The sequence below is a fragment of the Entelurus aequoreus genome, linkage group LG22 (genome assembly GCF_033978785.1).
Source record: "Entelurus aequoreus isolate RoL-2023_Sb linkage group LG22, RoL_Eaeq_v1.1, whole genome shotgun sequence".
NCBI classification, from domain to species: Eukaryota; Metazoa; Chordata; class Actinopteri; order Syngnathiformes; family Syngnathidae; genus Entelurus; species Entelurus aequoreus.
This window is the reverse complement of record NC_084752.1, coordinates 36,566,029-36,584,817: the sequence shown is the minus strand read 5'-3', so window position 1 is coordinate 36,584,817 and position 18,789 is coordinate 36,566,029. Positions and strand designations below refer to the sequence as shown.

The 18,789-nt window shown below is 36.8% G+C and overlaps 2 protein-coding genes across 3 annotated transcripts in view; one reads left to right on the top strand and one right to left on the bottom strand.

Moving 5' to 3' along the window:
- The first annotated feature begins 56 nt into the window (after positions 1 to 56).
- Positions 57 to 3,424, top strand: rrp36 (ribosomal RNA processing 36). Its single transcript, XM_062032689.1, has 8 exons — positions 57 to 463; positions 598 to 847; positions 913 to 1,048; positions 1,111 to 1,177; positions 1,237 to 1,341; positions 1,404 to 1,478; positions 1,549 to 1,666; positions 3,141 to 3,424. The coding sequence occupies exons 2-8, from the start codon at positions 616 to 618 to the stop codon at positions 3,281 to 3,283; spliced, it is 876 nt and encodes a 291-aa protein (XP_061888673.1). The 5' UTR covers positions 57 to 463; positions 598 to 615; the 3' UTR covers positions 3,284 to 3,424.
- An 8,400-nt stretch (positions 3,425 to 11,824) lies between these two features.
- LOC133639614 (myelin and lymphocyte protein-like) overlaps positions 11,825 to 18,789 on the bottom strand; it is an 18,748-nt gene continuing 11,783 nt past the window's right edge. For both annotated transcript variants that reach the window (XM_062033079.1, XM_062033078.1), the window contains 3 exons: positions 16,503 to 16,670; positions 13,463 to 13,588; positions 11,825 to 13,358 (listed from right to left, as the gene is read on the bottom strand). In XM_062033079.1, the coding sequence (XP_061889063.1) occupies positions 13,284 to 13,358; positions 13,463 to 13,588; positions 16,503 to 16,670 (369 nt within the window). In that variant the 3' untranslated portion in view covers positions 11,825 to 13,283. The remainder of the gene's footprint in view (positions 13,359 to 13,462; positions 13,589 to 16,502; positions 16,671 to 18,789) is intronic.

Sequence of the window (18,789 nt, the reverse complement as noted above, 5' to 3'; positions counted from 1 at the left end):
TGTCTTAAAATGCGTGAACCAAAACATCCGCCGGAAATAGATAGAAGTTTCAAAATAAATGACTTGCAAGGAAACTGACCACTCCATGTGTACATTTATGCCATGATATGCGCTGTAACATAAGCAGCAGTGACGCCTCACAAAAACAGGCTGAGTAGCTAAATACGAACAGAACCCCTTGGCGGCCAGTCACAAGTAGCAGGCTTTTATTGTGAAAGCGAAAGCAAAGTACGTCTTTCTGAGGAACTCACCCACGCGTGTAATGGAGACTTGGACCAACGTGTCTGTAACGTAAATATTTGCAACATTCCATCAAAAAACTCCCACTTTGAAGCCGAGCCCACGCGAGGAACAAAGACCGGAAGTCCGTGTGAAATCGTGCTGTTGTTTTGGACGTGCCTGACGCCACACCACTGAAGTGCATCGCGGATTGGTCGTCTTTTAACGTTCACCTGCAACTCAGGTAACACACGTTGGCGTTAAATCGTGTCACTTGATCATAAACGACTCTTTGATATATGACAATTAATTCGGCGTATCAAAAATTTTGCTAACTTTACTTTTGGACCAACTTTGGACCGAAATGCTTGTTACTAGACGGCGAGGGCGACCAAGATGGCGGCCAGTAGCAGCGATGGAGAAGACTCTGATGTGGAGAAGAACTTTGCTCTGCTGATGGAGAGAGGAGCTGAGGAGGAGGAGGAGGAGGAGGAGGAGGAGGAAGAAGATGATGAAGAGGAGGAGGAAGATGAGGAGGAGGAGGACGGTGAAGATGAGGAAGAGGAAGACGGTGAAGATGAGGAAGTTGAAGGGTCAGCAATGGAGACGAGAGAGGACATCAAAAAAGGTGAGGAAGATGTTCCTGGTGTTTGTGAAGGAGTGAGTGAGTGAATGAGTGAGTGTCGTTGCCAGAACTCTCCAACATGTCCTTTGAGGACGTGATGAAGCTGCAGAACGAAGTGGGCACCAAGGTGTACCAAGAAGTGGCGTACGGCGCCGCCAAGCGTCCGCACGGCGCCGCCACACACAAGCGTCTGAACAAGAACAGGTGAGCGGTCACGTGACCACACCGCCGACCACACCCGCCAGCTCACCCGTGTTTGCCGGCAGGCCCATGGAGATGTCCTCCAAGAGGGCGGCGCCGTTCCTTCGCCAGGTGGCGGGCGTGAAGAAAGCGGTGAGTGGCAGGAAGTGCGGGGAGAAATGCTAACGTGCTAACGAGCTAACGGCCCGCAGATGCGGAGAGACCCTCGCTTTGACGACCTGTCGGGAGAGTACAAGGTGGACGTCTTCGAGAAGACCTACGGCTTCATCCATGACATCAGGAGACAGGAGGCCCAGGTGCGTTGACCTCACCTGCTTGTGGGCGGAGCTACACGCTGGCGCGCTCTCTCCCTGTGCAGGTGATTAAAAAGCAGCTGAAGAAGACCGAGAGCGGCGAGAAGAAGGAGAAGCTCAACTCCCTCCTCAAGAAGATGGTGAGTCTCCGCCCCCTGTCGCTCACGCTGAGCATTGTGGGAAATGTGACGGGCGTGTGGCGTCCCGCAGACCAATCAGGAGCGAGCGAGGCGGAGTGCAGAGCAGCAGAGAGAGAGAGCGCTTCAGTTCAAGAAGGAGCAGAGAGAACGAGCCAATCAGGGAGCACAACCCTTCTTCCTCAATAAAAGTAAGCAGTTCACATTTGTTCATGTGTTCACATTCGTTCATCCCTTCGTATTTGTTCATGTGTTCACATTCGTTCATCCCTTCGTATTTGTTCATGTGTTCACATTCGTTCATCCCTTCGTATTTGTTCATGTGTTCACATTCGTTCATCCCTTCGTATTTGTTCATGTGTTCACATTCGTTCATCCCTTCGTATTTGTTACTGTGGTCACATTCGTTCACCCCTTCGTATTTGTTCGTGTGTTCACATTCGTTCATCCATTCATATCTGTTCATGTGTTCACATTCGTTCATCCCTTCGTATTTGTTCATGTGTTCACATTCGTTCATCCCTTCGTATTTGTTCATGTGTTCACATTCGTTCATCCCTTCATATTTGTTCATGTGTTCACATTCGTTCATCCCTTCGTATTTGTTCGTGTGTTCACATTCGTTCATCCATTCATATCTGTTCATGTGTTCACATTCGTTCATCCCTTCGTATTTGTTCATGTGTTCACATTCGTTCATCCCTTCGTATTTGTTCATGTGTTCACATTCGTTCATCCCTTCGTATTTGTTCATGTGCTCACATTCGTTCATCCCTTCATATTTGTTCCTGTGGTCACATTTGTTCATCCCTTCATATGTGTTCATTTGTTTACTTTCGTTCATCCATTCATATTTGTTCATGTGTTCACATTCGTTCATCCCTTCGTATTTGTTCATGTGCTCATATTCGTTCATCCCTTCATATTTGTTTACATTCGTTCATCCCTTCGTACTTGTTCATGTGTTCATGTTCGTTCATCCCTTTGTATTTGTTCATGTGTTCATATTCGTTCATCCCTTCGTATTTGTTCCTGTGGTCACATTCGTTCACCCCTTCGTATTTGTTCATGTGTTCACATTCGTTCATCCCTTCATATTTGTTCATGTGTTCACATTCGTTCATCCCTTCATATTTGTTCATGTGTTCACATTCGTTCATCCCTTCATATTTGTTCATGTGTTCACATTCGTTCATCCCTTCATATTTGTTCCTGTGGTCACATTCGTTCACTCCTTCATATTTGTTCATGTGGTCACATTTGTTCATCCCTTCGTATTTGTTCATGTGTTCCCATTCGTTCATCCCTTCATATTTGTTCGTGTTCACATTCGTTCATCCCTTCATATTTGTTCATATATTTATCTGTCCATCACCTCATATTATATCTACTTATATTTGTTTGCCCACCACGTCCGTTATTTATGCATTCATATTTATTAATTCCTTCATCATTCATGTTTATTCATTCCTTCATCATTCATGTTAATTTGTTCACCCCTTCATATTCATCCATCCGTTGGTAGTTATTTAGTCAGTCATTTGTTCCCTCCCAAGGTTTCTCATTGTGTTGAGTTTTTCCTTGCCCAGATGTGGTCTTGGTTTGTACAGGCCTATATAAAGACATTTGGATGGATGATTGATGGATGTGTTGTCTTGGCAACAGGCGCGGAGAAGAAAGTGCGTCTGGCTGAGAAGTATGAGGAGCTGAAGAAAAGCGGCAAACTGGAGAACTTCCTGAGCAAGAAGAGGAAGAGGAACGCCCTGAAAGACCGCAGGAAGTTACCATGGCAACAGCAGCACAAGTGAGTGTGCGGTGCGTTCAGGGTCACACGTGAAAATCACATCTGACTGGACGACATCGTGGTCACAAGGTTTGTGTATTGATGGTTGTGGCACTACAACTCAAACACAATTTAAAAAACTTTCAAAATAAAGCTTTAAAGTGTTGATCATTGAAATATGTTTTTTCCTGCACTCGTGCACCTTTGTTGCAAATAAAGTTTGTACACTTTGACAACACCCGCTGACCTTCGGACAAAATACTTTATTGTCATTGCTATTCCTGTACACTAACACCAAACATCCTCTTTTACCCTTCAAAGTAAAGTGTATTTCTCCATCAGAATCTTTATTAATGCCAAGAATTGATGGAATTCACATTGTGTACAGCTCTGATAGATCACACACACACACACACACACACACCATGACGTTGTAGTTAGTAGGTGTAGTTAGTGCCATCTTCTATCCAGAGTGTGAAGGTGGACTGATGGAAGACTGCCTGAGGACATGATGTGAGGGGTCAGAGGTCATCTTCTGGGCTCTTTGATGGAGGATGTGTTGGTGCAGGGAGGTCTTGACCTGTGAAACATCTTCATTTATAAACCAGTGACACATCTTCATTCATCAACCAGTGACACATCTTCATTCATCAACCAGTGACACATCTTCATTTATCAACCAGTGACACATCTTCATTCATCAACCAGTGACACATCTTCATTTATCAACCAGTGACACATCTTCATTTATCAACCAGTGACACATCTTCATTCATCAACCAGTGACACATCTTCATTTATCAACCAATGACACATCTTCATTTATCAACCAGTGAAACATCTTCATTTATCAACCAGTGACACATCTTCATTCATCAACCAGTGACACATCTTCATTCATCAACCAGTGACACATCTTCATTCATCAACCAGTGACACATCTTCATTCATCAACCAGTGACACATCTTCATTCATCAACCAGTGAAACATCTTCATTTATCAACCAGTGACACATCTTCATTTATCAACTAGTCACACATCTTCATTTATCAACCAGTGACACATCTTCATTCGTCAACCAGTGACACATCTTCATTTATCAACCAGTGACACATCTTTATTTATCAACCAGTGACACATCTTCATTTATCAACCAATGACACATCTTCATTTATCAACCAGTGACACATCTTCATTTATCAACCAGTGACACATCTTCATTTATCAACCAGTGACACATCTTCATTTATAAACCAGTGACACATCTTCATTTATCAACCAGTGACACATCTTCATTTATCAACCAGTGAAACATCTTCATTTATCAACCAGTGACACATCTTCATTCATCAACCAGTTACACATCTTCATTCATCAACCAGTGACACATCTTCATTCATCAACCAGTGAAACATCTTCATTTATCAACCAGTGACACATCTTCATTTATCAACTAGTCACACATCTTCATTTATCAACCAGCGAAACATCTTCATTTATCAACCAGTGACACATCTTCATTCATCAACCAGTGACACATCTTCATTCATCAACCAGTGAAACATCTTCATTTATCAACCAGTGACACATCTTCATTTATCAACCAGTGACACATCTTCATTCATCAACCAGTGACACATCTTCATTTATCAACCAGTGACACATCTTCATTTATCAACCAGTGACACATCTTCATTTATCAACTAGTGACACATCTTCATTTATAAACCAGTGACACATCTTCATTTATCAACCAGTGACACATTTTTATTCATCAACCAGTGACACATCTTCATTTATCAACCAGTGAAACATCTTCATTCATCAACCAGTGACACATCTTCATTTATCAACTAGTCACACATCTTCATTTATCAACCAGTGACACATCTTCATTCATCAACCAGTGACACATCTTCATTCATCAACCAGTGACACATCTTCATTCATCAACCAGTGACACATCTTCATTTATCAACCAGTGACACATCTTCATTCATCAACCAGTGACACATCTTCATTTATCAACCAGTGACACATCTTCATTTATCAACCAGTGACACATCTTCATTCATCAACCAGTGACACATCTTCATTCATCAACCAGTGACACATCTTCATTTATCAACCAGTGACACATCTTCATTCATCAACCAGTGACACATCTTCATTCATCAACCAGTGACACATCTTCATTCATCAACCAGTGACACATCTTCATTTATCAACCAGTGACACATCTTCATTCATCAACCAGTGACACATCTTCATTCATCAACCAGTGACACATCTTCATTTATCAACCAGTGACACATCTTCATTTATCAACCAGTGACACATCTTCATTTATCAACCAGTGACACATCTTCATTCATCAACCAGTGACACATCTTCATTCATCAACCAGTGACACATCTTCATTTATCAACCAGTGACACATCTTCATTTATCAACCAGTGACACATCTTCATTTATCAACCAGTGACACTTCTTCATTCATCAACCAGTGACACATCTTCATTTATCAACCAGTGACACATCTTCATTTATCAACCAGTGAAACATCTTCATTTATCAACCAGTGACACATCTTCATTTATCAACCAGTGACACATCTCCATTCATCAACCAGTGACACATCTTCATTCATCAACCAGTGAAACATCTTCATTTATCAACCAGTGACACATCTTCATTTATCAACCAGTCACACATATTCATTTATCAACCAGCGAAACATCTTCATTTATCAACCAGTGACACATCTTCATTCATCAACCAGTGACATCTTCATTCATCAACCAGTGAAACATCTTCATTTATCAACCAGTGACACATCTTCATTCATCAACCAGTGACACATCTTCATTTATCAACCAGTGACACATCTTCATTTATCAACCAGTGACACATCTTCATTTATCAACCAGTGACACATCTTTATTCATCAACCAGTGACACATCTTCATTTATCAACCAGTGAAACATCTTCATTCATCAACCAGTGACACATCTTCATTTATCAACTAGTCACACATCTTCATTTATCAACCAGTGAAACACCTTCATTTATCAACCAGTGACACATCTTCATTTATCAACCAGTGAAACATCTTCATTTATCAACCAGTGACACATCTTCATTCATCAACCAGTGAAACATCTTCATTTATCAACTAGTGACACATCTTCATTTATCAACCAGTGAAACATCTTCATTTATCAACTAGTGACACATCTTCATTTATCAACCAGTGAAACATCTTCATTTATCAATGTGAACATTCCAAAGTTGAGCAGGTGTGTAAGTATGAATATTAATGAGCATCACATGGAGTCAAGAAAATATTTGAATATCTTTAATCAATCAATCAATCAATCAATCAATGTTTATTTATATAGCCATGTGGTTGCCTAGCAACCATCAGTCACGCTAAAGGTCAGTCACCTTCAGCTTGCTTCTGTTGCGTCACCTCAGAGTGCACGGCGCTCCGAACGGCTCGCTGCATCAGCCACGTGCACGCGTGCACGCTGATGAAGGCCCCGCCCACCAGCCACACCCACTTCCTCCTCAGCCAGCTGCCGGTGTTCCTCTGCAGGGCAAAACATGGCCGTGTTAGCGCCTTTAGCAGCGACATGCTCGCGGGAACTCACCATTTCCTCCAGGGCGCCCGGGACACGGTGGCGTCGTCCGCGGCCACTTCCTGTTTGCTGTGTTGGTGCAGCAGGGGGTTGGACTTCAACTGGTACCAGCCCAAGTGGATCAGAACCAGGCTGCTGCCCATCACCATCAGAACCTTGTAGTTCCGCCACACGTCTCGCATGCGCATCACACTTCTCTGCCGCCCGCTGTCTGTCCAACACACACACACATATATACAGTGTGTGTATATATATATATATATATTTATTTATATATATATATATATATATATATATATGTATATATATAAGGGCTCTGTACCGAGGATGTCGTTGTGGCTTGTACAGCCCTTTGAGACACTTGTGATTTAGGGCTATATAAATAAACATTGATTGATTGATATATATATATACTGGAACACTCTCCCTGACCACCTGAGGGCACCACAGACTGTGGATGCTTTTAAAAAAGGCTTAAAAACCCTTCTTTTTAAAAAAAGCCTTTTTTTAAAAAGATATATGCGTGCTAGTTCTAGTTTTTATTTTTATTATCTTTTTTTTTTTTTAATGCACTGTAGCACTTTGAGGTTGTTTGCTCAATGTAAAGTGCTTTTTACAAATAAAATCCATTATTATTATTAATATTATTACTACCACCACCAAGCTTGACGGTAGGGATGGTGTTCCTGGAATTAAAGGCTTCACCTTTTCTCCTCCAAACATATTGCTGGGTATTGTGGCCAAACAGCTCCATTTTTGTTTCATCTGACCACAGAACTTTCCTCCAGAAGGTCTTATCTTTGTCCATGTGATGTCAGATGAAACAAAAATGGAGCTGTTTGGCCACAATACCCAGCAGTTTTCATTCAGAAAAAAAACCCCCTCCACTATGTTCAGATAGTATCGCAGTATAATGCGCAGTTACTCGCTCTAAATGGCATTTAATGGAATGTTTTGAGATTGCCTTTTCAAAAAGGCACCCAAAATTCCAAGAAATAGGGACGTTAAAAGCAATTTTTTCTGGTAATTGTAACGTTGCTTTTCAACTTAATTAAATAATTCCAAATGAAACAATCAATTCTACCCCAAACGGGACAAGCGGTAGAAAATGGATGGATGGATGGACAATCAATTCTTTAAGTGATTTTCTTTGGGTTACCTAACTAATACATTGACTTTTTACTGCATGACATACTTTTGTTTTGAAGTTCATTTTCTGGAATGCAGGTCACATATTTCTCTATTGTCTTAATGGAGAATTTAGGACAAAAAAAACAATTACTATTTGGCCTATCTCAATGTTTCAGTTACTATTGGAACGCTTTTTCCAAGGTCTTTACAATGGTGTGTGATGTTATGAGCTAGGGCAGTGTTTTTCAACCTTTTTTTTATGCCAAGGCACATTTTTTTCATTAAAAAAAATACGGAGGCACACCCCCAGCAGAAAAGGTTAAAAAATGAAACTCCACCAGGTTGTCGTGTCTTATTTTGAGTTTTTGTTGTTGTTTCGTGTGTGTAGTGCTTTTAGTTCCTGTCTTGCGCTGTTAATTTGGTGACCCTTCCTGTTTTGTTGGTGTTCTCCTGTAGCAGCGTCACGCCTTCCTTTGAGTTCTATTGCCCGCACCTGCTTTGTTTCCACAATCAAGACTATCTAAGTTGTGCGTACGCTATATTTCTTTGTGAGGACACTGTTGATTGTCATGTCATGTACTGATGTACTTTGTGGACGCCGTCTCTGGTCCACACGCTGTAAGTTTTTGCTGTCGTCCAGCATTCTGTTTTTGTTTACTTTGTAGCCAGTTCAGTTTCACTTTTGTTTTGCATAGCCTTCCCTATGCTTCAGTGCCTTTTCCTAGCGCAGGTGTCGGCGAGCCGCATGCAGCTCTTTAGCGCCGCCCTAGTGGCTCTCTGGAGCTTTTTCATAAATGTATGAAAAATGGAAAAAGATGAGGGTAAAAAAAAAAAAGTTTTGTTTTAATATGGTTTCTGTAGGAGGACAAACATGACACAAACCTCCCTAATTGTTATAAAGCACACTGTTTGTATTAAACATGCTTCACTGATTCGAGTATTTGGCGAGCAACGTTTTGTCCTACTAATTTTGGCGGTCCTTGAACTCACCGTAGTTTGTTTACATGTATAACTTTCTCCGACTTTCTAGGACTTTTATGCCACTTCTTTTTCTGTCTCATTTTGTCCACCAAACTTTTAACGTTGTGCGTGAAGGCACAAAGGTGAGTTTTGTTGATGTTATTGACTTGTGTGGAGTGCTAATCAGACATATTTGGTCACTGCATGACTGCAAGCTAATCGATGCTAACATGCTATTTAGGCTATCTATATGTACATATTGCTACATTATGCCTCATTTGTGGGTATATTTGAGGTAATTTAGTTTCTTTTAAGTTATCTTAATTCAATTTATATGTCATGACATACTATCTGTATGTAATATGGCTTTTAACTTTTTGCGGCTCCGGACAGATTTGTTATTGTATTTTTGGTCCAATATGGCTCTTTCAACATTTTGGGTTGCCGACCCCTGTCCTAGCGGGACATGCCTTTTGTTCATTTTTGGTTTAAGCGGTACATTCATACCTTTTACATACCAAAAAAGGTTGAAAAACACTGCACTAGACAACGGCACATTATTGATTAACATGGACCCCGACTTAAACAAGTTGAAAAACGTATTCTGGTGTTACCATTTAGTGGTCAATTGTACAGAATAAGTACTGTACTGTGCAATCTACTAATAAAAGCTTCAATATTATAATTATTGTTTTGCAAAAAATATTTTTTGGACCAATTAGGTGGAGTTGCATCATTTCCCACGGCACACCAGACAATATCTCACGGCACAGTGGTTGAAAAACACTGAGCTAGGGAATATAAGAACTACACTACCCAGCATGCAACAGCAGTGACGAGCATGCGCGGTAGCCCTGGGAAGTGTTGTTGTATGTCGCCATGCCGGTGTTGTACCGAAATCTGTTACCCATCGGAATTTGTAACTCCATTTTGTTGTTTAAATGTGCTATATAAATAAAGTGGATTGGATTGGATTGTATAATGCTGTAGTATAATGTAAACAACTGACGTTTCAGCATTAAGGATAGTTTACGCCATTTACGCAAGCGTTCTTCTTCTCCTCCTCCTTGGGCTTGCCGTTTAACCATCAAACAAACGCCATGGGAACATCGCCCCCTGGAGTTACAAATTCCAATGGGTAACAGATTTCGGTACAACACCGGCAGCTGGAATGTGGTTATGAGCACGTAAAGGTTGAGAAGTCAGCCAACACGCCTCGTCTGCATTTATTACAGTTCGACACACAACACAGTGTGTTTCTTAACTCAGATGTGTTTAACGTTGTTGTGCAAATAAATGTTATTTAAGACACACGTTCGGTATTCATAAGGAATCTAACATGACGATAGGAAAAGCTCAAAGTTGTTCGACATGTTTGTGTTACTAAAGGTTGTTATTATTATTATTATACTAAAGGTTGAAGTTGTCCAGATACTTTGTAAAGCGAGTGTTGCGGTGTACCTAATGAAGTGTCCACTGAGTCACGTCTGTATCAAACAACAAGAATATGCGATGAATGTTCGATAACGGACCCCATCGCTAACATTATTGTTTGATTGTCATTCTAACGACTCATCACACAAGACGTGAAGAAGTGAGAAAAGAAGATAAAAACGACACGACAATTCACCTTCAAAAAGCTCTTCCTGCAGCGCCCATTATCACGTTTCCCGGAAGTGACGTAAAAGTGCCTGAACAAAATGGTGCTTGTCAACATCGCTGTGGTATAGAAACAGGGACTAAAATCCATCCATCTGAACTGACGTTTCTTTAGTATAATTTCATGCCGCTAGAAACATATACATATATATATATATATTAAATTGTTTTAAGGGTTGTTTAGACAGGCACCAGTGCGGTTGCCTGCGCGGGTCACGTGTCACGCGAAACGATGTCAACTGAGTCACTAGAATATTATCATAATAGAAAAAAATATATATATTGACTTGTGTCAGAAACCTGACCAAAAACAGATTTCTGACACGAGAACCGGAAGTCAATATTTATTGTTTTTGCTGACTAGTTGTTTTATTTTTTGTCGAATAGAATACAAATTAAACGCTGTTTTGGATGTAGTTATTTTTTTTCGACATTGAAATATATTTATTTTCTAAGCTTAATATTTTTATATTTCAAAATAAAATTCTTCTTCTGAAAGAAAATAAAAATAAAATAAATAAATAAATAATAATAATAGCATAATAACTGTTATACAATTTAATTACATAACAATTATTAATGATTCTAATTATTATCATGTTATTATGCAAAATCACTCATTGCCTTTTATAAAAAAAAGTTAATTTTAAATAATCATTTTGTTTGTGTGTAGTCATGGAGACGCTACATCAATGACGTCATCATCACACCTGCTGCACGTGTGTGTCAGGTGGTTTCGCATCCAAAGGTTTGATCCCCTGCAGCGTGACAACAATGCAAGGCGCTGTAGTGGGGGGTCAAGGGTCACTGTCTCCATCAGTCGTTACCATAGCAACCGGGCCCGACGACACACTGCCGTGTCATTCCAATATAGTTATCCCAACACATTCTTTATTGGCAACCACTTGAAAGATGAGAAAATGGATGAAATGTAAAGGGAACAGGTTGCAATGTTGACGCTAACAACACAAAGCTGCTGTGCAGGCTGTCTTTGCTCTAAAAATAATCAATCAATCAATCAATGTTGTTCTGAGTTTTGACCTATTTAATTACTTCACATCAAATATTCCACTTTCAAATACTTTTGGGGGAAAATATTGCATATTTTGTGTGTTTGCCATAAAAAAGTAAAGATCTCTAGGACAAAAAGGACACACATGAACAAATACACATTTTAATGGACAGCCAGACTGGAAGTTGACATAAATATTGAAGCGTTGAAAGTCAAAAAAGAAAAACAAAACAATGTACACTATGATTGATTTCTAGACGGACTTTTTTGGATCCTTCAGAATTTTAGTGGGATTATTATTATTTTTTTAAACAGTCATTACTCAAAAAATCATCATGAATCAAAATCAGTGTTGCTATGAATTATTGACAGAGTCAAGGCTCCAATGGTTGCGTGTCCAATTTTCCACTTGGAACATTTCCTGGAGGAAAATATTGCATATTTCATGCTTTTGCCATAAAAAAAAACAGGATTTTCTTGAACAAAAAGGGCACAAAAGTAAAAAAATAAAATAATAATAATCGACAGATTTGAAGTTGATCTTGAACGGCGATTTTCAAACGGTGGCACGGGCACCACTGGTGGTACACAGGCTCCATCTAGTGGCAGGCCAAAGAATCACTTGTTAAAGTACAGTGTTTTATTTTCCTATATTCAAACATAGTGTTACTGTTCAAACTGTCTGTTCTGTGGCCAGAATTATGAAATACACTTGTTAAGTAAAACCCCTGCCTTGTTCTTAATGAATACTTAGGTCTACTACACTACTGTACTTTAATGTTGTCATTATGGTGGTACTTGATGAATACTTAGGTCTACTACACTACTGTATTTTAATGTTGTCATTATGGTGGTACTTGATGAATACTTAGGTCTACTACACTACTGTATTTTAATGTTGTCATTATGGTGGTACTTGATGAATACTTATGTCTACTACACTACTGTATTTTAATGTTGTCATTATGGTGGTACTTGATGAATACTTAGGTCTACTACACTACTGTATTTTAATGTTGTCATTATGGTGGTACTTGATAAATACTTAGGTCTACTACACTACTGTATTTTAATGTTGTCATTATGGTGGTACTTGATGAATACTTAGGTCTACTACACTACTGTATTTTAATGTAGTCATTATGGTGGTACTTGATGAATACTTAGGTCTACTACACTACTGTATTTTAATGTAGTCATTATGGTGGTACTTGATGAATACTTAGGTCTACTACACTACTGTATTTTAATGTTGTCATTATGGTGGTACTTGATGAATACTTAGGTCTACTACACTACTGTATTTTAATGTTGTCATTATGGTGGTACTTGATGAATACTTAGGTCTACTACACTACTGTATTTAATGTTGTCATTATGGTGGTACTTGATGAATACTTAGGTCTACTACACTACTGTATTTTAATGTTGTCATTATGGTGGTACTTGATGAATACTTAGGTCTACTACTTGAGGGGAGCCCTAAAGTAAAAAAAAATCTACATTTTGTGTTTATTTTGTAAATGAAAAATATCAAAATGGTTCCTTCCCGCATGTTTTCATTTTTCTCAGTGTAAAAAGTTAGGACACCCTTGATAGTCCCCCCCAGGTTGGAAGATTCTAGAAGGACTTCCACCTGACGGCTGACAAGAGGGTGTGCACGAAGTAGAGCAGCGTTGTGGCGTATGAGAAGACCTGAAACAACACACACACCATCAATATGTCCCACTGTGTGTGTGTGTGTGTGTGTGTGTGTGTGTGTGTGTGTGTGTGTGTGTGTGTGTGTGTAGGAGACCAACCACGGCTGAGATGTCCAGCTGGTAGTCCTGCAGGCGGCCATTGTCCCTCATGTCCAGCGTGACCTTGGCCAAGGCCACAGAGGCGCTCAGGTAGAAGACGGTGGCGATGAAATGATACACAAAGTCCTGCAAGAGAAGACATCTTGGACTGATTGATTGATTGATTGATTGATTGAGACTTGTATTAGTAGATTGCACAGTACAGTACATATTCCCTACAATTGACCACTAAATGGTAACACCCCAATAAGTTTTTCAACTTGTTTAAGTCGGGGTCCACGTTAATCAATTCATGGTAAAAAACCAGAGGAGGCATGAGGAGCGCCAGCTTGTTTGTTGTGTGAGTCGCACTAGACAATGAGCTGACAGCCCAGGGCTCTCAGCTCATTGTCTAGCAAGCACTGCTGCACTGACTCCCGTTTGCTGCTTCCAGCTCACAGTTGGACTCAACAAATTATGTATTTATATTGGCCTTTTATATTGTGTATTTATATCTTATGTTTATATTGTTTATTTATATGGGCCTTTTATATTGGCCTATTATATTGTGTATTTATATAATATGTTTATATTGTATATTTATATTGGCCTTTTATATTGTGTATTTAGATCTTATATTTATATGGGCCTTTTATATTGTGTATTTATATTGTATATTTATATTGGCCTTTTATATTGTGTATTTATATCTTATGTTTATATTGTATATTTATATGGGCCTTTTACATTGTGTATTAATATCTCATGTTTAAATTGTATATTTGTATGGGCCTTTTATATTGTGTATTTATATTGAATATTGAATAGAATAGAATAGAATAAAATAGAATAGAATAGAATAGAATGGACTTTATTGTCATTATACTTGTGTATAACAAGACTAAGGACTCCAACTTAAGGTGCGGTAGTGGAAACAAATATGAAATAAAAATAAATCACATAAGTAATAAAGATAAAAAATAAGAATTGAAATAAACAGACTACTATCCAATAAAAACAATAAGAAATCCTGTACAATAAACAAAAAACTGTACAATATACAGAACAAAACAAGAGTACTGGAGTAATAAAGTAATGACAATCAGTGTCGGACGTATTGGCATTTTATATTGTGTAATTACTTATATCTTATATTTGTATTGTATATTTTTATTGGCCTTTTATATTGTGTATTTATATCTTATGTTTATATTGTATATTTATATTGTGTATTTATATCTTATGTTTATATTGTGTATTTATATCTTATGTTTATATTGTGTATTTATATCTTATGTTTATATTGTATATTTATATTGTGTATTTATATCTTATATTTATATTGTGTATTTATATCTTATGTTTATATTGTATATTTATATTGTGTATTTATATCTTATGTTTATATTGTATATTTATAGTGTGTATTTATATCTTATGTTTATATTGTATATTTATATGGGCTTTTTATATTGTGTATTTATTGCTTATGTTATATTTTATATTTATATTGGCCTTTTATATTGTGATTTATATCTTATGTTTATATTGTATATTTATATTGTATATTTACATCTTATGTTTATATTGTGTATTTATATTGGCCTTATATATTGGGATTTATATCTTATGTTTATATTGTATATTTATATTGTATATTTACATCTTATGTTTATATTTTGTATTTATATTGGCCTTATATATTGGGATTTATATCTTATGTTTATAATGTACATTTATATGGGCTTTTTATATTGTGTATTTATATCTTATGTTTATATTGTATATTCATATTGGCCTTTTATATTGTGATTTATATCTTATGTTTATATTGTGTATTTTTACATCTTATATTTATAGTGTATTTATATCTTATGCTAATATTGTATATTATATTGGCCTTTTATATTGTATATCTATATTTTATATTTATATTGTATATTTATATTGTCCTTTTATATTGTGTACTTATATTGTATATTTATATTGTGTAATTATATCTTGTGTTTATATTGTATATTTATATCTTATGCTAATATTGTATATCTATATTTTATATTTATATTGTACATTTATATTGGCCTTTTATATTGTATATTCATATTGTGTATTTATATCTTATGTTTATATTGTATATTCATATTGGCCTTTTATATTGTGATTTATATCTTATGTTTATATTGTGTATTTTTACATCTTATATTTATAGTGTATTTATATCTTATGCTAATATTGTATATTATATTGGCCTTTTATATTGTGATTTATATCTTATGTTTATATTGTATATTTACATCTTATGTTTATATTGTGTATTTATATTGGCCTTATATATTGTGATTTGTATCTTATGTTTATATTGTGTATTTTTACATCTTATATTTATAGTGTATTCATATCTTATGCTAATATTGTATATTATATTGGCCTTTTATATTGTATATCTATATTTTATATTTATATTGTATATTTATATTGTCCTTTTATATTGTGTACTTATATTGTATATTTATATTGTGTAATTATATCTTGTTTATATTGTATATTTATATCTTATGCTAATATTGTATATCTATATTTTATATTTATATTGTATATTTATATTGGCCTTTTATATTGTATATTTATATTGTATATTCATATTGTGTATTTATATCTTATGTTTATATTGTATATTTATATTGGCCTTTTATATTGTGTATTTATATCTTATGTTTATATTGTATATTTATAATTGTGTATTTATATTGTATGTTTATATATGTATTTATATCTTAAGAAGAAGAAGAGAAGGAGAAAGAAGAGAAGGAGGAAGAAGAAGCAGAAGAAGGAGAATGAGAAGAAGAAAAAGGAGAAGAAGGAACAGAAGAAGAAAAAGGAGGAGCAGAAGAAGAAAACAAAGGAGGAGAAGGAGAAGAAGAAGAAGAATGGGAAGAAGAAGAAGTAGAAGAAGTAGAAGAAGAAGAAGGAGAAGAAGAAGAAGAAGAAGAAGAAGGAGAAGGAGAAGGAGAAGGAGAAGAAGAAGAAGAAGAAGGAGAAGGAGAAGAAGGAGAAGACTCACTGCTGCCGCCCAGCTGCTCTTGTTGGAATGACATCCACATGTAAACATCATCATCCACAGGAAGGTGAAGACGAAGCAGAAGACAGAAACCATCATCACCCAACCTTGGGGGTTCTCTGGGACCACCTGTGTACATGCCACCAGAACCCACACCAGACCACCAAACACCTGCACACACACACACACACAAAATTTCACAAGAAAAACGGAACATTTGTGCAACATTATGATAAAAGTTTTATCAATTTTACTCAATAACAGTCGCAATTTTACAAGAAAAGCTTAACATTCTGGCAATTTTAAGAAAAGAGTCGGAATTTTACTCGACAAAAGTGGGGCTGCAACAACTAATCGATTAAATCGATTAAAATCGATTATAAAAATAGTTGGCGATTAATTTAGTCATCGATTCATTGGATCTATGCTCTGCGCATGCGCAGAGGCTTTTTTAAAAAAAAAGGATTATATCTTTTATAAACCTTTATTTATAAACTGCAACATGTACAAACAGCTGAGAAATAATAATCAAAATAAGCATGGTGCCAGTATGCTGTTTTTTTTCAATTAAATACTGGAAAGGATAGAAATGTAGTTCGTCTCTTTTATCAGATTATTAATCGATTAATCGAAGTAATAATCGACAGATTAATCGATTATCAAATTAATCGTTAGTTGCAGCCCTAGACAAAAGTGACAATTTTATAAGAAAACTTAAAAAACGTGGGCAATATTACAATAATAATCTGAATTTTACTCGGCAAAATTATGAAAAAATTCCTAATTTTACTTACATTTTTTTTTACTATTTTACAACAACAACAAAACAATTGGCAATATTGTGATAAAAGTCAGAATTTTATATGACAAATGTCACCATTTTGCATTAAAAAGTAATAATTTTACATAAAAAACTAATAATTTTATGAGAAAATATTGCAATATTACAGAAACAATATTAAGATTAAGATTAAAGTACAAATGATTGTCACACACACACTAGATGTGGTGAAATTTGTCCTCTGCATTTGACCCATCCCCTTGGGGAGCAGTGGGCATGAGAAATTGTTCTCAATTTTATAAGAAAAAATTCGACACATTGTGAGAAAAAGACTGCTTTTAGTTCATTTTTGATTTTGTGATTGTAATTGGTTTCAAATCTTCATTATTTACTTCAAGTTATTACAGTATGTCTCTATATACATATTTACTTGATTTTTTAAATTCATTTTGACCAAAGGGGGCGCATTTAAATTTCTTACACACACTTGTTATTACATATGTTGGCCAGAAGGGGAGCACTTCAAATGTTTACACACACTTGTTATTACATATGTTGACCAGAGGGGGAGCACTTCTAATGTTTACACACACTTGTTATTACATATGTTGACCAGAGGGGGAGCACTTCTAATGTTTACACACACTTGTTATTACATATGTTGACCAGAGGGGGAGCACTTCTAATGTTTACACACACTTGTTATTACATATGTTGACCAGAGGGGGAGCACTTCTAATGTTTACACACACTTGTTATTACATATGTTGACCAGAGGGGGAGCGCTTCTAATGTTTACACACACTTGTTATTACATATGTTGACCAGAGGGGGCACACTTCTAATGTTTACACACACTTGTTATTACATATGTTGACCAGAGGGGGAGCACTTCTAATGTTTACACACACTTGTTATTACATATGTTGACCAGAGGGGGAGCGCTTCTAATGTTTACACACACTTGTTATTTCATATGTTGACCAGAGGGGGAGCACTTCTAATGTTTACACACACTTGTTATTACATATGTTGACCAGAGGGGGAGCACTTCTAATGTTTACACACACTTGTTATTACATATGTTGACCAGAGGGGGAGCGCTTCTAATGTTTACACACACTTGTTATTACATATGTTGACCAGAGAGGGAGCGCTTCTAATGTTTACACACACTTGTTATTACATATGTTGACCAGAGGGGGCACACTTCTAATGTTTACACACACTTGTTATTACATATGTTGACCAGAGGGGGAGCACTTCTAATGTTTACACACACTTGTTATTACATATGTTGACCAGAGGGGGAGCACTTCTAATGTTTACACACACTTGTTATTACATATGTTGACCAGAGGGGGAGCACTTCTAATGTTTACACACACTTGTTATTTCATATGTTGACCAGAGGGGGAGCACTTCTAATGTTTACACACACTTGTTATTACATATGTTGACCAGAGGGGGAGCGCTTCTAATGTTTACACACACTTGTTATTACATATG